This window comes from Podarcis pityusensis, assembly GCF_964106645.2.
Source record: "Podarcis pityusensis genome assembly, chromosome: 16".
Taxonomy (NCBI): domain Eukaryota; kingdom Metazoa; phylum Chordata; class Lepidosauria; order Squamata; family Lacertidae; genus Podarcis; species Podarcis pityusensis.
Window position 1 is genome coordinate 29827773 of NC_138041.1, and position 17971 is coordinate 29845743.

At 47.0% G+C, this 17971-nt stretch overlaps 1 protein-coding gene across 4 annotated transcripts; it reads left to right on the top strand.

Moving 5' to 3' along the window:
* Positions 1–8394: 8394 nt before the first annotated feature.
* Positions 8395–17390, top strand: GP1BB (glycoprotein Ib platelet subunit beta). Of its 4 annotated transcripts, none has more exons than XM_080985362.1 (2): positions 8395–9263; positions 16658–17390. In XM_080985362.1, the coding sequence occupies exons 1-2, from the start codon at positions 9191–9193 to the stop codon at positions 17269–17271; spliced, it is 687 nt and encodes a 228-aa protein (XP_080841488.1). In that variant the 5' UTR covers positions 8395–9190; the 3' UTR covers positions 17272–17390. The 4 variants fall into 4 exon arrangements, with proteins under 4 accessions (XP_080841488.1, XP_080841489.1, XP_080841491.1 ...); XM_080985363.1 differs by lacking the exon at positions 8395–9263 and adding an exon at positions 11467–11795; XM_080985365.1 differs by lacking the exon at positions 8395–9263 and adding an exon at positions 15822–16036.
* Positions 17391–17971: the final 581 nt, after the last annotated feature.

Below are 17971 nucleotides of genomic sequence, written 5' to 3' on the forward strand. Positions count from 1 at the left end.
GCGGCACCCGTTCCCTCCCTTCCTCCCTCTCTCTAATTCAGGGGTAGCCAACGTGGTGCCCTGCAAACACTGTCGAACTGCAACGCCCATCACAGGAAGTTGGCAGTCCAGCAATGGCTGTAGGACACCATGTCAGCTACTCCCTGCTCTATTTCGATCGTAGCAACGTCTGTTAGTGGGAAGGCGGGAAGACGAGAGGGGAGAGAGGTCACTTGCTGTGGACCTCTTCCACGATCGGGATATTCCCTGCTGTCCCCACTCTTTCCTAGATGTACTAAACTGTTGTTAAGGAGCATTCTGGTGTTTAAAACCAACCAACCACCTTTTCTATGGCACATGGATTTTGAGGACTCTTGTGTAAAATGCACGTTAACTGTTTACTTCTAACCAAGGTGCTGGGACCCTTCTCCTCCTCCTCTTTCCAGCTCTCCCCACCCCCCATTTTGTCCTCAAGCTTTCTGAGGTCACGGCAAGCTTTTGCAAGAAGGCCGACGATACCTCTGAACCAAGTGCTGCTGACAAGAGCACCAACCAGCCTGACCTCTTGCCTAGGACATCCCTTGGTCTTCTCCCCACCAGCCGCTTTGAGAGGATGAGCAAAAAGTTGGTTGGGTGTGTGGCGTTCTTTGATGGTTTCTCAAAACATTCCTGACATGATGATGATGTTTTTACTAAGAATCTCATGGCTCTTTTTTGCACTACGGGGGGGAAGGACTTAAAAGACCTGCTGGCGAGGGATCCTAGTAAAAAAACAGCTCCCACTGCCCTTGTTTTAGGTGCGTTGTATTGAGTGATGTACAACTGTTGGACTTCTTGCAGAGGTAAGGATCTGCAAGGCGGGAGTTACTTTGAGGTTTAGCATCATCTTGGCACGCTCAGCCCATGCTTTGCCTCTCACCATCCATGGAGCAAATTTGGATTCCTAGAGAAATGTGTTAATTGGTTTGTACGCTGTCCAGTGGATTCCTCTAGTGAATGTCTCAAGTCATTTTTAGGGATCTAAAAAATTCTACCCGAAAATGGACTTGGGATGGGAGCAAACCATGGTATTTTGCTAACCTGGGACTGTGTTGTGTGGTTGTGGGCTTCTAGAAATATGCATTGCTTCAGTCTGGGCCACTGTGCAAATGTCTGCTGCATAAAGAGTTAGCGTGAGTCTTTCTCAGTTGCTCAGTTGCGCTGCATCATGGATTTTGTAGTCTGGAGGCCAGCACCCGACGCTCACAAGGTTACAGCTACGAAGTCCATGATGCAGTGAGACTGAGAGCAAACTACACATGCATGAACTGAGGAGATGTGGCTATAGGATGTATGGCATCACAGATGGAACCAGCTGAGATCTGAATAGGGGAGGCAGATTTTTTTCTACTGTCGCTAGCAGTTGGCAGTCTTACGGCCAGAGATTATTTATACACCTCGCACCCAGAAGTCCACATTCTGCAACAAGGAAACTTAAATTCTGTGCAAAGTGTGTAACACTCCGGAAAGTGTCCAGAGGCTCCCAGGGAGAGGGGAATGTGTTGTGCAGCTTTTGCAGCTTTCTTGTAGCCAGGGCCCACCTTTTAATTTGAAATTGCAGGGCTCCTTCTGCTTTCTTTGCTCTTTTGACCCTTCTTCTCCCTTTAGGACAGGCTGGGAAACCTCCTGCTCCTCCAAATGTTGGACTTCAACTCCCACTTGCCCCAACCAGCACGGCCAATGTTTAGGGATGATGGGAGTTGTAGTTTATCTCTGGAGGGCCACAAGTTTCATCCTCACCTGCTTTCTAATGCAAAAGAGAGATGGGGCTCCTTCTTTTCTAACTGTTGACTAGAAATGGATATTTTTTTACAGGAGCAACCTGTCACAACAGAAATGTGAATATATCCCTATCAAAATACCCTTTTGCGGCACTGCTAAAGAGGAGGGAGCATCGTCCTCCTTTGCAGGGAGTGCGGTGAAATCTCTTTCTTTCTGTTTCTATCTTTCGCCTCCCATCTTAAACAGAAAAACAAGCAGAATATAGCGTGTTGCCCTTAGATGTGCCACACTTTCGTCTAGGACAGTGTTTTCCAAACTGCTTTTGGACTACAATTCCCATCATCCCAGACCACCAGTCTTGCTAGCTGGGGATGATGGGAGTTGTAGTCCAGTAACAGCTGGAGAGGGACGCAGGTGGCACTGTGGGTTAAACCACAGAGCCTAGGACTTGCCGATCAGAAGGTCAGCTTTTCGAATCTCCGCGCCGGGGTGAGCTCCCATTGCTCGGTCTCTGCTCCTGCCAACCTAGCAGTTCGAAAGCACGTTAAAGTGCAAGTAGATAACTAGGTACCACTCCGGCGGGAAGGTAAACGGCATTTCCGTGCACTGCTCTGGTTCACCAGAAGCGGCTTAGTCATGCTGGCCACATGACCCGGAAGCTGTATGCCGGCTCCTTCGGCCAATAAAGCAAGATGAGCGCTGCAACCCCAGAGTTGGTCACGAGTGGACCTAATGGTCAGCGGCCCCTTTACCTTTACCTAACAGCTGGAGACCCAAGTTTGGTACAGCCTTTGCCGACCTGCTGCCTTCCAGATGTTTCTGCTACAACTCACATCGGCCCCAGCAAGAACATGGGGTGTGGCAGAATCATTTCCTAGCTGTTTGCTTCTTCTTTACAAATACTCCTAGCGTGTCTTCAACCACATCTCTGGCAGGTCTACCAAACTGCAGACTTCCTTCTTTCCTTATAGAAAGTGAAACTTCTCAGGGTCCCAAGTTGCAGCCCTAGTTTATACCTCAGTTCCACCTGGCTAAAGCCTGGAGGAAATCGAGATGAGCCACAGAGCGTCTTGGGGAGTCTCATGGTTGTGCTCAGGAAAGGCCGGCCCTGACATTGGCCGTAATGACCGCTACTGCTTCAGGTGGATTCTGTGAGTGTGTTGCAAATGGTGCTGAGGTGTTGGAGGACAGAGCTGTGTGTGGCATGAGGCCTACCCTGAACCCCTTAAGTTAGCTTACTGCTCTTAGCTGCAATGTACGGCCGTGTCCCATTCCCAAGAATCAACCCATCAGCTCCCGTACGGGGCAATGGTGGAGGGGACAGCAGTTGCTGGTGCCCATTGGGACTGGCAGGGGTGAAAGCAGGGGCGGTTCATCCTGTTTCGCCACCTGAGGCAAAGCTTCCCTGCCACCCCCTCCCACTGCGGCCTTGTTTTTGCGTAGCTGTGGTGGCTTCCAGTGAAATCTCGTGGAACTCTCATGAGATCTCACTGGAAGACGCCCCTCCGCATTCTGCCACCCAAGGCTTCAGTTCAGCTCATGGGCAAGCCTGCCCTGGGTGGAAGGCAGAGTAGCCATTTGCAGAAGGAGCTGGAGCAAATGGCAGGCAGATTCTACTTAAAGCTGCCTCTAAATCTACAGTAAAAGCTCTAACTTTTAACAGGCTACATATCACCCCCATCCCAAATCCTGGGAAGTGTAAATGTTTGGAGTTGTTAAGAGACTCCTGTTCCTCCCACAGAGCTACAATTCTACAATTCTCAGAGCAGTTTAACAGCCAGTCCCTCTTCACAGGGACACGGGTGGCACTGTGGTCTAAACCACTGAGCATCTTGGGCTTGCCACTTGGAAGGTCGGCAGTTCAAATCCCCATGACGGGGTGAGCTCCCATTGCTCTGTCCCAGCTCCTGCCAACCTAGCACTTGGAAAGCACAACAGTGCAAGTAGATAAATAGGTACCGCTGCGACGGGAAGGTAAACAGCGTTTCCGTGCACTCTAGCACTTGTCACGGTGTCTCGTTGTGCCAGAAGCGGTTTAGTCCTGCTGGCTGGATCGGTCCTGCTGGCCGATCCGGAAAGCTGTCTGTGGAAAAACGCTGGCTCACTTAGCCTGAAAGCGAGATAAACACCACAACCCCATAGTCACCTTTGACTGGACTTAACCATTCAGGGGTCCTTTATCTTACCTTTTACCTTACTCCTTAGCCTTTTCTTATCCTGACGATATCCCACAAGGCAGCAAAGTTTTAGGACCAGAGTTTTCCTTCTCCTAGGTGGCCTACCTTCCCAGGCTGTGGAAATTATAGCTCTGTGTGTGGAATAGGGTCTCTTCTAACAACTCTTGGGACCCTTAACCAACTGCAGCTCCCAGAATGCTTTGCAGGGAACCATGTTAAGGTGGCATCATAGGGCTTTAAAACGATGGTATAAATACAGCCCTTGTCTCTTGTTTCTTTGGGGCCCCAGTCAAGGCGACAAGTTCCATGATACCCCCTTTATCCTGGAAGGCACAGGGAAGTGTTGGCGAGAGATAAGGATTGCCTTCTCCTGCAGCCACGGCTCTGTTCTCATTCTGCGTGTCTTTCATGCTAGCCTCACGTCCAGTGAGAAAAGCTGCAGGCTGTGTGGCTTTCCCTGATAAGGCGGTACTTCAAAGGAGAGCAAGCAACCCACATGACCAGGCCACAGCCTTGCTTAGGCGGTGTACATGCCATCTAAAGCTCATTGTTTCTGCTACATAACTGTGGGAACTCTCTGAGCTAGCCTGCTGGAGCAAAACCAGCAGAGAGTCTTGAAAGACTAATAAATCTGTTATGCCATACGTTTTTGTGGGCCACATGGACCGCTCCATCAGATGCATAGAGTGTATCCTAAATTGGCAAGCGTGCCTATGACACACAGCGTTGCGGGAATGAATGAGGTCAGCAGGGAATGGAATGTCAAAAGAACAGGCAGTGATGATTAGCTGAAAGCAACATAGTTACAGTAACCAATGAACAAGGCAGGACACCGTGAACAATGGACAAAGCAATGTTGGTGATAATGCAAATACGTTGGCAAGCTCTTTAATACATGCAGAGTAATCTCAGCTCCAGCTATTTGTCCGACAAATTGAAATTCAGCAGTGTCCCACTGGGTTTTATATGGCCGACTGTTAGGCTGAAATGCTCTCTTGCAGGAGTGGTGAGGGGCCTCTGTGGTCCTGCAGATGCTACTGGACTACAGCTTCTCTCCATCCTGGCCATTGGCCATGCTGGCCGGGGCTGATGGGAGTTGGAGTCCAGTAACGTATGGATGGGTACAGCCTCCCCAGCCATGCCCTATGGCTTGCCTTAAAGACAGGAGCTTAAAAGCTAATGTTCTCCAGCTGAGGGACAGAAGCTCATTGGAAATTCAAAGGAGGGGGAATATCCTGGGGCAGTTGGAGACTTCCTGGTGTTGCCACCACTGCTTCTTTCGAGAAGGTATGAGATGCTATGGCAGGATTGGGGAACTGGTGGCCCTCCAGATGTTGCTAGACTCCAGCTCCCATCAGACCCACCCAGCATGGTAAATGACCAGGGTTGATGGGAGTTGTAGTCCAACAACAGCTTGGAGAGCCACAGGTACCTTGGATACAATCCTGAGACTCAATGAAAGGTGAAGCTCTTCTTCTGATGTTTCCTTCTTCCTGTGCTTTTGGAAACATTCCAGGGGCTTTGAAATATTGTTGAATGGGCTGAAGCGAAATATAATTGGATGGAAATTAAGGCCCCGCCTCTAAATGGGAGGGGCTCTTTGTTCTAGCTCATAACAGGAGGTTCAGTGTGAGTCTGTGTGCTCATTGGAAAATGGAACATAGATGGTTTGGTCTGTCTTTAATGAAGGGGAGCCCAAGAACAGGTGTGGATGTCTTGAGTTTTAAATAGGTTTGAGAAACACTGCCTTAAGGACAGCTGCCTTACACCCTAATACGCACAGCTGCAACAGAGTAGAGTCCATTTGGCCATTCTCTAGCTGTCTATGGGAAAGGTCCATGGCCCGTGGTGCATCTGCACGAATTCCGATGGGCTGCAATTACGGATGGAGGAGAATTTCAATTCTGTACTCATTTAACGCCAAATTCATCAAATTTGCTGTTTCTCAAACACTCTGAGAAGCAAAGCACAGAATCCTTCAAAATTCAGAGTTACCCGAGTTTTATGGCTCAGGTCTCCAACCAAACAACATTTACGAAAGTACATAAAAATGAATATTTTATTGGGAATAGCATTCACATATCAAGAGAAACGGCTTTGCAAAAATGTGTCAAAACTCCACACGCAGAGATGCTTATTGGGGGGGAAAAGTCACATTGAGATGCTGAAGAACTTTCATGAGGATTTCTTTAAAGCTAAAATTGCTGCGGAGATGTGGAGAATTGAGTTTAAGTTTGGAAAAATGGGAAACGGAGAGAACTCAAATGGACAAATCATTCCATCCCTAACTGCAACACATGGTTTGGCCTGTTACAAACCAATGCTTGTAGTACAGGAGGCAGGCAGCTGGGGACCAGTCATCTTATCTTTTGTGTTGGCCTTGCGCCACCTTCCTATGTTTTATTTTTATTAGAAAGCTGTTGGAGTACGGCTAAAATTAGAGGATATCAGCAGCGGGGCTTGTGGGTTTAATTAAGGCCCACCGTGCTTTTCTCTGTCCTCCCGCTCCAGTTTTTGAGCACTGCAACTTGGGGATGGTGAAACCTGTGGCCGTGCACGAGCCATTGCTGGGCTCCAGCTCCCATCATTCCCTGACCGTTGGCCATGTTGCCTGGGGCTGATGGGAACTGGAGTCCCAACAACGACAGCTGGAGGGTCACCGGTTTCTCCACCCTCCTCCAAAAGCAAAGGACACCGATGGATTTGCTGCTTTCTTCTCCTAGGTTGGCCTGAACATTTCTGCACTTACTTACAACCTCCCAGGAGGTGCGCTTCTCTGCTCTTCCCTGTGCTGTGTTCGAGGCAATGCTGTCGCTGTGCGTGGTAGACTGCTTCTGAAAACCAGTTGCTTTGGATCGCTGGAGGAGAGAGTGATGTTGCACTCAGGTCCTGCTCATGGGGTGTCTAGTTGGCCGCGGTGAGGATGGGATGCTGGATTTGGAAGAGCCAGCAGCCTGACCCAGCAAGGGCCGTTCTTAAATGTTCTTAAGAGAGTCTCAATGGGGATGCAAGCCTACAACTTCCATAAGTAGCATGTGGGTGGTGGGTTGGAGAGGTCCAAGGTAGACTGTGCCTCACCAGGGAGGTGCTGAGCCAATATCTGTGCCAATACCCTGATTTGCTCCCACAAACGGTGGTTTGCTATTCAACGGTACCACGCTTTGTGCTTGTTCTCACAAGTTACTCCGCATGCCTTTTTTTTTCTTTTTTCCTGGAAGGAGGGGGGGGAAGGTTGTTCTCTGTGCTGTGTGATGACCTCTTGCCTTTCTCAGGCTTCCCCTCGCACCTCACTCGTTGCAGCCATGTTGTAAACTGCGGCTTGTTGCTATTGCTTCTGTGACACCCGCCTTGCCTTGCTCTGTTCCGTACCGCTTTTTTGTTTGTTTGTTTGTTTTGTACATTTCTGTTGAACTTTTTTTTTTTTTTTTTGGTCATGGTGATCAAAGAGAACAGAACCTTTTAAACATATCCATTTTATTAAAATTATAATTATAATTATTATAATTATTATTATTAATATAATGTTTACTACCTGAACTGATCAATGAAGTAAACTAAAAGTTTTAAAAACCCGAAACCATGCTTTTTGTCATTGATCACTCTGTTAAATTACTATCCATAACACAGGGGTCGTCGATCTTTTAAAGTCCATGGGCACATTTTGAGACGGTGTCGTGGCCGCCAGTCACAAAATGGCTGCCGTGGCGTGTGTGGCATAACACAAAATGGCTGTCTTGTCATAGCAAAACACAAAATGGCTGCCGTAGGGGGGTGTAATAACATTACATGGCTGTCTTGAGGGCATGGCAAAAGACAAAATGGCTGCCACATTTAAAAGAGCAGGAGGAGAGTCAGGAACATAAAATGGTGTGGGCACTTACATCAGCTAGGCTCCCTCACAGTGGGAAGCTCTTTGATTCTCTCATTTGTTCAGAATGGAAGGGAGGATGGGTGTCTGATCCCGGTATCCGCTGAAAGGTGGGCTTCTTTAAAGCGGTGTGTCCAATGTAACGGAGGACGAGCCAGTGCAAAGAGGAACTGAGCCAACAGTCTCTTGGGCCTTGTGGATTTTTGAGGGGATATTTACTAAGACCTTTGGTTGGTGCCATAGGAGATACTGGCGGGCACACTAGTAACCACAGGTATTGCATCAGCGAGTCCTCCCATAGCAGAACAGGGATGCTTAAGGAGTTTGATCTTGGTGAATTCTTATTTTTAAAAAATCACCTGAACTCAATGCTGGCTCCAGAACTTGAATAGCCCTTGGGTAAGTGGGTTAAATCACAGAGCCTAGGACTTGCCGATCAGAAGGTCGGCGGTTTGAATCCCCGCGACGGGGTGAGCTCCCATTGCTTGTTCCCTCCTCCTGCCAACCTAGCAGTTCAAAAGCACGTCAAAGGGCAAGTAGATAAATAGGTACCACTCCGGCAGGAAGGTAAACGGCGTTTCCGTGCGCTGCTCTGGTTCGCCAGAAGCGGCTTAGTCATGCTGGCCACATGACTCGGAAGCTGTACGCCGGCTCCCTCGGCCAATAAAGCGAGATGAGCACCGCAACCCCAGAGTCGGCCACGACTGGACCTAATGATCAGGGGTCCCTTCACCTTTAAGTGACCAGCAGTGGTCCCCCATCCCAACATGGGGGCCCCTCCTTCCCATTTCTGTTTCCACTAGCGTGCCCTTTCTGCTTCCAAATAAGTACAACAACTTCCATCAGCCCATGACAGCACGGCCAATTGTCCAGGATGATGGGAGATGTAGTATAATCAACTGTGGACAGCCACAGTTTACCCATTCCTGGTGTCGCCTCAGATCCCCATTGCAGAAATTTACCTTCCTAGCATGTGTAAAGTGTTGAAGTTGTGACAGGGACACACGATGGAGTAGGCAGGGCCAACCCTTCTTCCCTTCATCACACAAAGCTTGAAGGTTTAGACTCTCTGGCGAATGTTGGGCTCAGTCCATTTGAGAGCTGAAGAGCAGCAATCTCCAAGGCTGCATCAGGATGACAACAGCGAGGGAGTCCACATACAGAAGCGTGGGTGCCATTCAGGAAGGCTAGACTTTATACTAGGCACCAGCCCAATCCCCCAACTGTTAAGGGCACTGCCCTGCAGATTGCACACCATCGCAGACTAGCTTCCATTTGAATGAGTGGTGGAATCTTTGGACAGGCATTTTCTGGCCATAGCAGTCTGGATCCTGAAACAACCTAAGCCTGCAAAGTTGAGCAAGGAGAATTCCTTCCTTCCCTCCCTTCCTGACCCTTGAACGCAATGACTTCAGTCTTGTTCAGATCCAAAGCGTTGGCCGGCTCTTGCAGTGAGAGGACTATCGCCATCAGTCATGGTAAGTGAGCAAGAAGCTTCATGATCTGGATTGAAATATCTGTATAGCTATATCTAGATTCTTCTATGGGAAGCCACTTAGAGATGGTCTTGTTTTATTGGGTGCCCTGCAAATGCAGACAATAAAATCAGTAAATTATATCAGGGTTGGGGAAATGTTTTCAGTCAGGGTTCACATTCCCTTCTGGACAACCTTCCTTGGTTGTCAGGCTTAAGTCGGCAGAGCAACATACAGGATATCCACCTTTGTACAGAAGGCTAGATTCTACTAGGGATGGGTGAATCTGCCAGTTTGAGTTTCTCAATTTTTCCACTCATAAAAATCCAGTTCTCCAGATTTCCACACCAGTATGTGATTTTTTTAAAAAAAGTTTTCATGAAAATTCAACAATATTTTTGCATGAATCCCTCCAGTGGACCCATATATACACAATTTTGCCCAATGTACACATTTTATGTAAGGCAATTTCCCCTTACGCAGTGCATTTTTGTCTCCTACTTTCACCAATACACTTTACCCTGTGTTTTTGTGCATGTATGACTTGGATGGAGAACAGCACTGCAAAATTTAGAGAGGTGCACATTTCGAAGCATGACTGGGTTCCGGTTGACAGGATGTGGTGGAACTCCATCCTTAACTAAGGGTGACATATGCTTTTGGGTGCCGAGTCATCAGAGGCTATCAGTCCTTGTGGTCAGTCCTACCCTTGACTCGATGAATGCACAAATTTGCCCATCCTGAGTGAATGTTTGAGAGGAATCGTGTGCAAAAAGCACCTGCAGATCTGTTGCACAACTGCATGGACCTCCTCTTCCTCCCCTTCCACATTTATGGCAGAGAGGTAGGCCCTGGTCTGCACCACTTTTAACTATCATGGCTCCCCCCAAAGAATCCTGGAAAATATAATTTGTTAAGGGTGCTAAGAGCTATTAGGAGCCCAGAGATGGAAAGAAGATAAAGTCCCTACCGGAGAAGAATGGCAAATCGAGTTGATGGACTATGCCAAAATGGCAAAACTGACCGGAAGACTCGGCGATCAGGAAGACCAAAACTTTAATAAAGAATGGGGGGAAATTATAATTTACCTCGAAGGCCGCTGTAAGCAGTTGAAAACGTTAGCAGGATTTCAATAATGCTTGTAATGTAATGAGAACTATGGACACAATGGAATTATAAAAAAATTGGATTATTAAAATAAAGATGCAGCAGAAAAGATTTAACAACAGAACCCATGGAGGGGAAGGTGGGAAGTCCAGAGGTTTGTAGGAATCTTGTAACTTAGAATGTGTTGTGGTATGATTGTAAACTCAAACATGTAAAATCATTCAATCACAAAGACACGCACTCACGAGTTATTAGGAGACCACTTTTTCCCACAGGGGGACGTGGGTGGTGCTGTGGTCTAAACCAGAAAGCCTAGGGCTTGCTGATTGGAAGGTCGGCGGTTCAAATCCCCATGACGGGGTGAGCTCCCATTGCTCGGTCCCTGCTCCTGCCAACCTAGCAGTTCAAAAGCACGTCAAGTGCAAGTAGATAAATAGGTACCGCTCCGGCGGGAAGGTGAACGGTGTTTCCGTGCGCTGCTCTGGTTCGCCAGAAGCGGCTTAGTCATGCTGGCCACGTGACCCGGGAGCTGTACGCTGGCTCCCTCGGCCAGTAAAGCGAGATGAGCGCCGCAACCCCAGAGTCGGCCACAAATGGACCTAATGGTCAGGGGTCCCTTTACCTATTCCCCTTACTGAGCTACAATTCCCAGAGTTCTATAATAACCAATTCCTCTTTCCAGGGAACTCTGGGAATTGTAACTGTGAGGGGAATAGGGGTCTCATAACAATTCTTAGCATCCTGAAAAAGCTAAGCTTCCCAGGATTCTCCAGGGTTTCAGACTGGAGTTCTTCCCAACCCTACCTGAAGTTACTGGGGTTTGAACCTTCTTCTTCATCATCATCATCATCATCATCATCATCATCATCATCATAATTTATTTATACCTCGTCCATTTCCCCAGCCACTCTGGGCGGCTTCCAACAAAATATTAAAAATACATTAAAAATACATTCCCCAGGACCTCTGCCACCTCCCTTCCTTACAGGCACATGAGAACGTATTTCTGAATCCCTGCTTAGTGAACTATTGCAGAATCTGAAGAAGTGTGCATGCACACGAAAGCTCATACCAATAACAAACATAGTTGGTCTCTAAGGTGCTACTGGAAGGAATTTTTTTATTTTATTGCAGAATTGTTTTCTTATTTACCATTCTGCCACAACCGGGCCTGCTCCTGAGTGCAATTCCATTTCTGAGCGTGATGCAAAAAACAGGTCTTTCAGTCAGCAGGGAAGAAGCATCAGCTTGCAAGGACTAGCTTGTGGGATCTCCGCAGAATGACGGGTTAGGAACAGGCTTCCCCTTATCTTTCTGGTGCAGGCAGTGGATTTATCAGGATTGCTCAGCTGCGCACTTACTACTTCTCACACAGCTGGCCAGCATTCAGCTTGGGTTCTCATTCTGCAGAGGAGCGAGCAGAGAGTGGTAAGTCTAAAACCATTTCCCCCACAGGTACATAGGAAACTGTCCTGTGTCAGGACAGGTTGTTTGTCCATCTAGAGCAGCGTTTCCCAAACTTGAGTCTTCACCTGTTTTTGCATGAGCCAGGACTGAGCTGTGCTCCAACATCTTCCGTGACTCTGCAAGGAATTCTCAAGGAAGTCTCTTGGGTCGTTTGGTGCATCTTTGCAATTCCCCTAAGGATATCGCAGTCTCAAGAGTTATTTTCCACCTTGGGCTCTTTTGGGAGGAAGGGCGGGGTATAAATATAGAGCAGTGGTTCTCAAACTTTTTCCTCTGGGCCACACTTTCCGATTAAAAATTTGCTTGTGCCACACCCAATGCTTTTATCGATAAGAAATGCACTGGAAAACAAAAAGAAACAGCTCCTAGCAGCGCTTGATCTGGAAAAGATATCTATCCATATTCTGCAAATTTTAAAAAGTCAATACTACACTGAAATGTTTAAATATCTTTGATTGTCCTTGAATCTTTCCACCGCACCAAGATGCAATCACAAACTGCTGAGATTGTGATTTGTCAATCTAATAAATTGTATGCTTCCTTTATTCCATTGTATTTATCCCTGCCAAGGTACGTGGTAGATTTACCAAATGTTGAAATGAGGGTAGCCTTTACACAGGCAAGACTAAACGTCCTTCCATTAGATTGGACGGGCTGTCCGAAGGAGGACAGAGTTTGTGGCTGCAACTCTGTGTTAACAGAAGACACAACTCATATACTCCTTGAATGCCCTTTTTGTAATAATATTAGAAACAACTACATCCACCCATTGCTAAGATCGTAGAAGGGGAGGCCATCTCTTGCAAAGACCTGTTTTCTGTTGTCTGATGTAGAGAAGTTATATATCCTTTAGAACATCCAAATTTCTTACTAAGGCTCTACACATTCATGTAACAAAATTTAAAGGGGGTATGGGAAATGATTTATCCTCTAAAGGTCGGGAGTAGAAATGTAAACCACTATTAGCAGCAGTATTCTTGTTATTTTTATTCGTGTAATGGCTGTTTATTAAAACACAATAGGTAAACGGTAAGGTAACGCAGGACGTGGGTGGCGCTGTGTCTAAAGCCTGAACCTCTTGGGCTTGATGATCAGAAGGTTGGCGGTTCGAATATCCTGCGACGGGGTGAGCTCCCGTTGCTCTGTCCCAGCCCCTGCCAACCTAGCAGTTCGAAAGCACGTCAAAGTGCAAGTAGATAAATAGGTACCACTCCGGTGGGCAGGTAAACGGTATTTCCGTGTGCTGCTCTTGTTTCACCAGAAGCGGCTTAGTCATGCTGGCCACATGATCCGGAAAAACTGTCTCTGGACAAACGCTGGCTTCCTCGGCCTGTAAAGTGAGATGAGTGCCGCAACCCCAGAGTCGTCCACAACTGGACTTAACTGTTAGGGGTCCTTTACCTTTTCCCCCAAGGTAAGGTAAAGGGCCCCTGGATGGTTAAGTCCAGTCAAAGGCGACTATGGGGTTGCAGCGCTCATCTCGTTTTCAGGCTGAGGGAGCCGCCGTTTGTCCACAGACAGCTTTCCGGGTCATGTGGCCAGCAGGACTAAACTGCTTCTGGTGCAGCGGAACACTGTGACGGAAAGTAGAGCGCACAGAAACGTTGTTTCCCTTCCCGCCGCTATGGTACCTGTTTATCTACTTGCACTTGTATGCTCTCGAACTGCTAGGTTGGCAGGAGCTGGAACAGAGCAACAGGAGCTCACCCCGTCATGGGGATTTGAACCACTGACCTTACGATCGGCAAGCCCAAGAGGCTCAGTGGTTTAGACCACAATGCTACCCTAAAACACAAAAAACTGAACTGCACCACCACATTTGCCATCCTTTCCTGCCACACCGATGTGGCGCATCTCACCCTCTGAGAACCACTGCTCTAGAGATATGGGCGCTGCCTTCTTTCAAGTCAGGCCATTGGTTCATCTGTCTCTCCATTGTTTGGCCCCAGTTCTGCAGGACTTCAGGCACAGATCTTTTCTAACCTGACTTGGAAGATGCAGGGGATTGGACCTGTGATGCTCTGCCACTGAGCTAGCACTCCTGTCTCAAAGCGATGTCTTTAAAACTCACCCAGCGCTGGGTATCAAAGAGTTTCTAAGAGATCTGCCTGTTGCCAGCGCTTTGTCTGATATGGAGCCAACTATTCTGGTCCCATAGAAGCAACAGATGAAAGAATAAGCAAGGGGATACTTTCTGTCTCTCTCCTGACCGGTGTGTCAGCTGATGAAAGAATACACAAGGTTTTGAGTTACGGAAAACTCTTTAAACGGGCTGTGATCCCTTTGTATGGGCTTTTTGAACAGCTCTTCTTACACTAACCTCCTGCTTCTCATTCTCCCCCCACCCTCCAAATCTCTTGTGTTGGTAGATTTAAAAGTATTCCTCCCAAAATATGTGACCTCTGGTTCATCCTCATTCCTTTCCTGTGGAGGGGAAGTTCTGCTCATTGGATGAGCCTTCCCTGCTCCTTTCCTTTGGCAGCTCTCTGCTGAAAATGTGCTCCTCGGCCTTGGGCAAGCTTTGGGAATGGGGCAGCGAGTGTAAATGGAGGGAGGAAATGGACACAGTGCTCCTCCCATTCCATTAACAGAGAAGCAACCTGGGAACCACCTGAAGGAGTCTTCCTTCAGGGAAGGACTTTAGCTCAGTGGCAGAACACCTGCTTTGGATGCAGAAGGTCCTAGGTTCAATTCTTGGTGCCTCCAGGTAGCACTAGGGAAATCCTGGAGAGACACTGCCAGTCCGTGTAGACAATATTGAGCTAGCTGGACCAATGTTGTGATTGGTATATGGTAGCCTTCTATTCTATTTTGGGATGCGGGATGCGCTGTGGGTTAAACCACAGAGCCTAGGACTTGCTGATCAGATGGTCGGCGGTTCGAATCCCCGCAACGGGGTGAGCTCTCGTTGCTCGGTCCCAGCTCCTGCCAACCTAGCAGTTCAAAAGCACGTCAAAGTGCAAGTAGATAAATAGGTACCGCTCCAGCGGGAAGGTAAACGGCGTTTCCGTGCGCTGCTCTGGTTCGCCAGAAGCGGCTTAGTCATGCTGGCCACATGACCCGGAAGCTGTACACTGGCTCCCTCGGCCCATAAAGGGAGATGAGTGCCGCAACCCCAGAGTTGGCCATGACTGGACCTAATGGTCAGGGGTCCCTTTACCTTTACCTTTATCTTAATTTAGGACTGGGTTTTTTAGAGGAAGGGGCATAGCTCAGTGGTAGAGCACCTGCTTTGCATGCAGAAGGTCTCAGGTTCATTCCCCGGCAGGTGGATCTGGGAGTGATACGTGCCTCGAATCCAGGATAGCTACTGCCAGTCAGATCAGGCAGTGCTGAGCTAGATAGACCAATGGTCTGACTCGGTATAAGGGAGTTTGGTTGGCAGCACCAAAAACTAGCAAGAAAGGAAAAAGGGTACTGGGCAACTGAATTTTATAAAATAGTAAAATGACCAATGTACAGGGGCATCAATAGAGAGTTTAAAGACTTGGGGCACAAGTTTGCATATGATGTGCATGCGTTTTGCACTTGCTGATTTACTTTTAAAGGTGCAAATTTAGGATGCTTTTCAGAGGGAGGAAAACAGGCTTTCGCTCTGAGCTATGGGGCATTTGCAGAATTTTCTGGGCTCTGTACTTTTGGGTGGGTCAGGCCATTTCCCCCACCTAGGCTGAATCTAGACGCACACACACACATTCTGCGAAAATGCTTTAATTTTTTAAAAAATATATATATTGAATTTGCCATTAGCTCACCATCGCCATCTAGTGCCACTTTTGTACAATGCACTTAAAACTCACTCAAAACATTAGATTTGCAGCTGTATAGCCGAATCCCTACACCCTGTTATCACAAATGGCTGCTTGTGTACTATGAAAAGTAAAGGAAGCACCTTTGGTCAAATTAAGATGACAAGCAGCCGGGGTCACACTGATTTTGCGCCAGGATGAGAAAACCTGTCAATTCTTATTTCTCTCAGTTTCCCATTTTTCTACTCTTAAGTTCATACCAGAGATGGAGGGAACAGTGTCGCCCACCCCATACTGTTGCGACTCCAACTCCCATCAGCCTCAGCCAGTATGGCCAAGAGTCAGAGGTGATCAGGGTTAGAGTCCAGCAACATCTTGAGCTCCACCATTTCCCTGATTTAGACGACCTGCAATGTTGACCCTGTCCTTCCATTCCCTTGAGTGATTGACCTGGTATGTGTGATGGTAGTGCTTTGGTCTAACTGGCCAATTCATAACTGCAATTCAGTGTCCCTGTAATGAGCGCCATCTGGGAATGGTTTCATGCAACTGGTAGCAGTGGTTACATATTCTCATGACCACTGCTCCTTGTGCATTCTTCTAATCTATGGGGTATGTACCTTTGTTCTTCTTATTGTAGTTGTAGCATATGGGTTGTAATGTGTGAAGTTTATATAGTTTTCATGTACACAGGTCATTGTTTCATATTTGAATTCTTTTGTAGTTGTGCTGAAGAAGATTCCAGCGAAACAGTCAGATTATCCGGAATCACTGTCCTATGTTGTTATTCATTTACTACTTCGGCACCATGAATGCCTAAGAAAGTTTTACCACTTAGCCAACAGGATAGCATCTATTACTTTGTTTCAACCATAGACTTAATATACTTCTACAGACTTTCAAAGATTGATTTGATTTCAAATATATTAGAGAATTTACAAGTGTACACATTTTGTTTTTGTTGTAGTAAATCGTGTATATTATGCAATAAGAATTGCAGTGCTATCTAGTATACTGGTCTTCGTGTTGCTTGTATTGTTTGTTGGTCTAACTGGCGACTCTTGCGTCTTTCAGGGTGGAAGATGATTTTCCTCCAGCTCATCCTCCTCCTCGTCTTTCTCCCTCTCGTCACTCCAACCTGCCCTGAGCCCTGCCTGTGCGCCTCCACTCTCATTGACTGCACGGCAAAAGATCTTATGCACAACAACCTCCCCACCTCCTTCCCTCCCTCGACCACCAAGCTCTACCTCAACCACAATAATCTCACCTCCATCCCCAATGGGCTCTTTGACAACCTGAAAGACCTCCAGGTGGTTCACCTGTGGGCAAACCCCTGGGAATGTGACTGTCACATCATCTACCTGCGCTCCTGGCTCCAGTGGCAGCAGAACCGGAGCTTTTACAGGAACGTCATATGCTTATCCCCCTCCCATCTTCAAGGCAGGATCATCAGCTATTTGTCGGAGGATGAGATCATTTCCACCTGTCAGTACTGGTATTGTGGTGTGGCGCTCATCTCTCAGATGTGCCTTTTCATCTTCCTCCTCATGCAAGCAGTCCTGCTTCTCCTGGTCATCGTCTACCTGCGTAGAATTCGAAGGATAGCCAAGGAAGCCAGGCGAACGGTCACCGAATTCGACGAACGGGGAGATACGTGGTCGACTCATTCTCGAAAGGGTGCAGACTGATCAACGGGTTGGATGTGTGGGAGAAGAGGGGAGTTCAGCAGAATTCCACTTGTGGATGAGATGGCTTTGTTTCAGTAGTATTGAAAACAAAAATACGCAATATTCAGGTGGTTGTTTTTTTTTTTTAAATTGGCCCAGCTTTGTAAGAATTTTTATTGGTTTTACAGAATAATTTTAAACAATACAAACAAATAAAAAAAGACATACAAACATGTAAAATTTCATAACCTTTTTTTCATGTCCCTCTCTTCTCGGACTCCCCCAAACCTCCCCCTTCCTACATCCCAATTTCCAAAATTTATTTCAGCAAATTCTAATTAATTTTATCAAATATATTTTTTCTTATTCTTTTCTTCAACTTAATCTTATGTCACTGTAATCTCCTTTTCTTTCTCCAAACCTCGACATTTTAACATTCCTCAATTTTATAATAGTTCTTAAGGTAAATTTTAAATTTCTTCCACTCTTCTTCCGCCGTCTCTTTCCCCTGCTCATAAATTGGCCCAGCTTTGTATGAGATAACAGTGTCATCAACACAAAGGAGAATAAAGACTTTTGGGGATTAATATGACAGCCAAAAATGGGAACTTATTTAAAGATAATTATGAAAACTGTTGGACGGAAGTGAAAAAAGACTAAGAAATTTGGTCAAATTTGAAACTTTCATTGTTGGGCCGCATTGCTGTGATAAAAATGAATG

Bases quoted from the DNA above. Each gene is read 5' to 3' on its own strand.
- GP1BB (XM_080985362.1), top strand. From the start codon at position 9,191: ATGACTTCAGTCTTGTTCAGATCCAAAGCGTTGGCCGGCTCTTGCAGT. The intron at 9,264-16,657 runs GTAAGTGAGCAA...TGCGTCTTTCAG, and splicing joins GACTATCGCCATCAGTCATG to GGTGGAAGATGATTTTCCTC.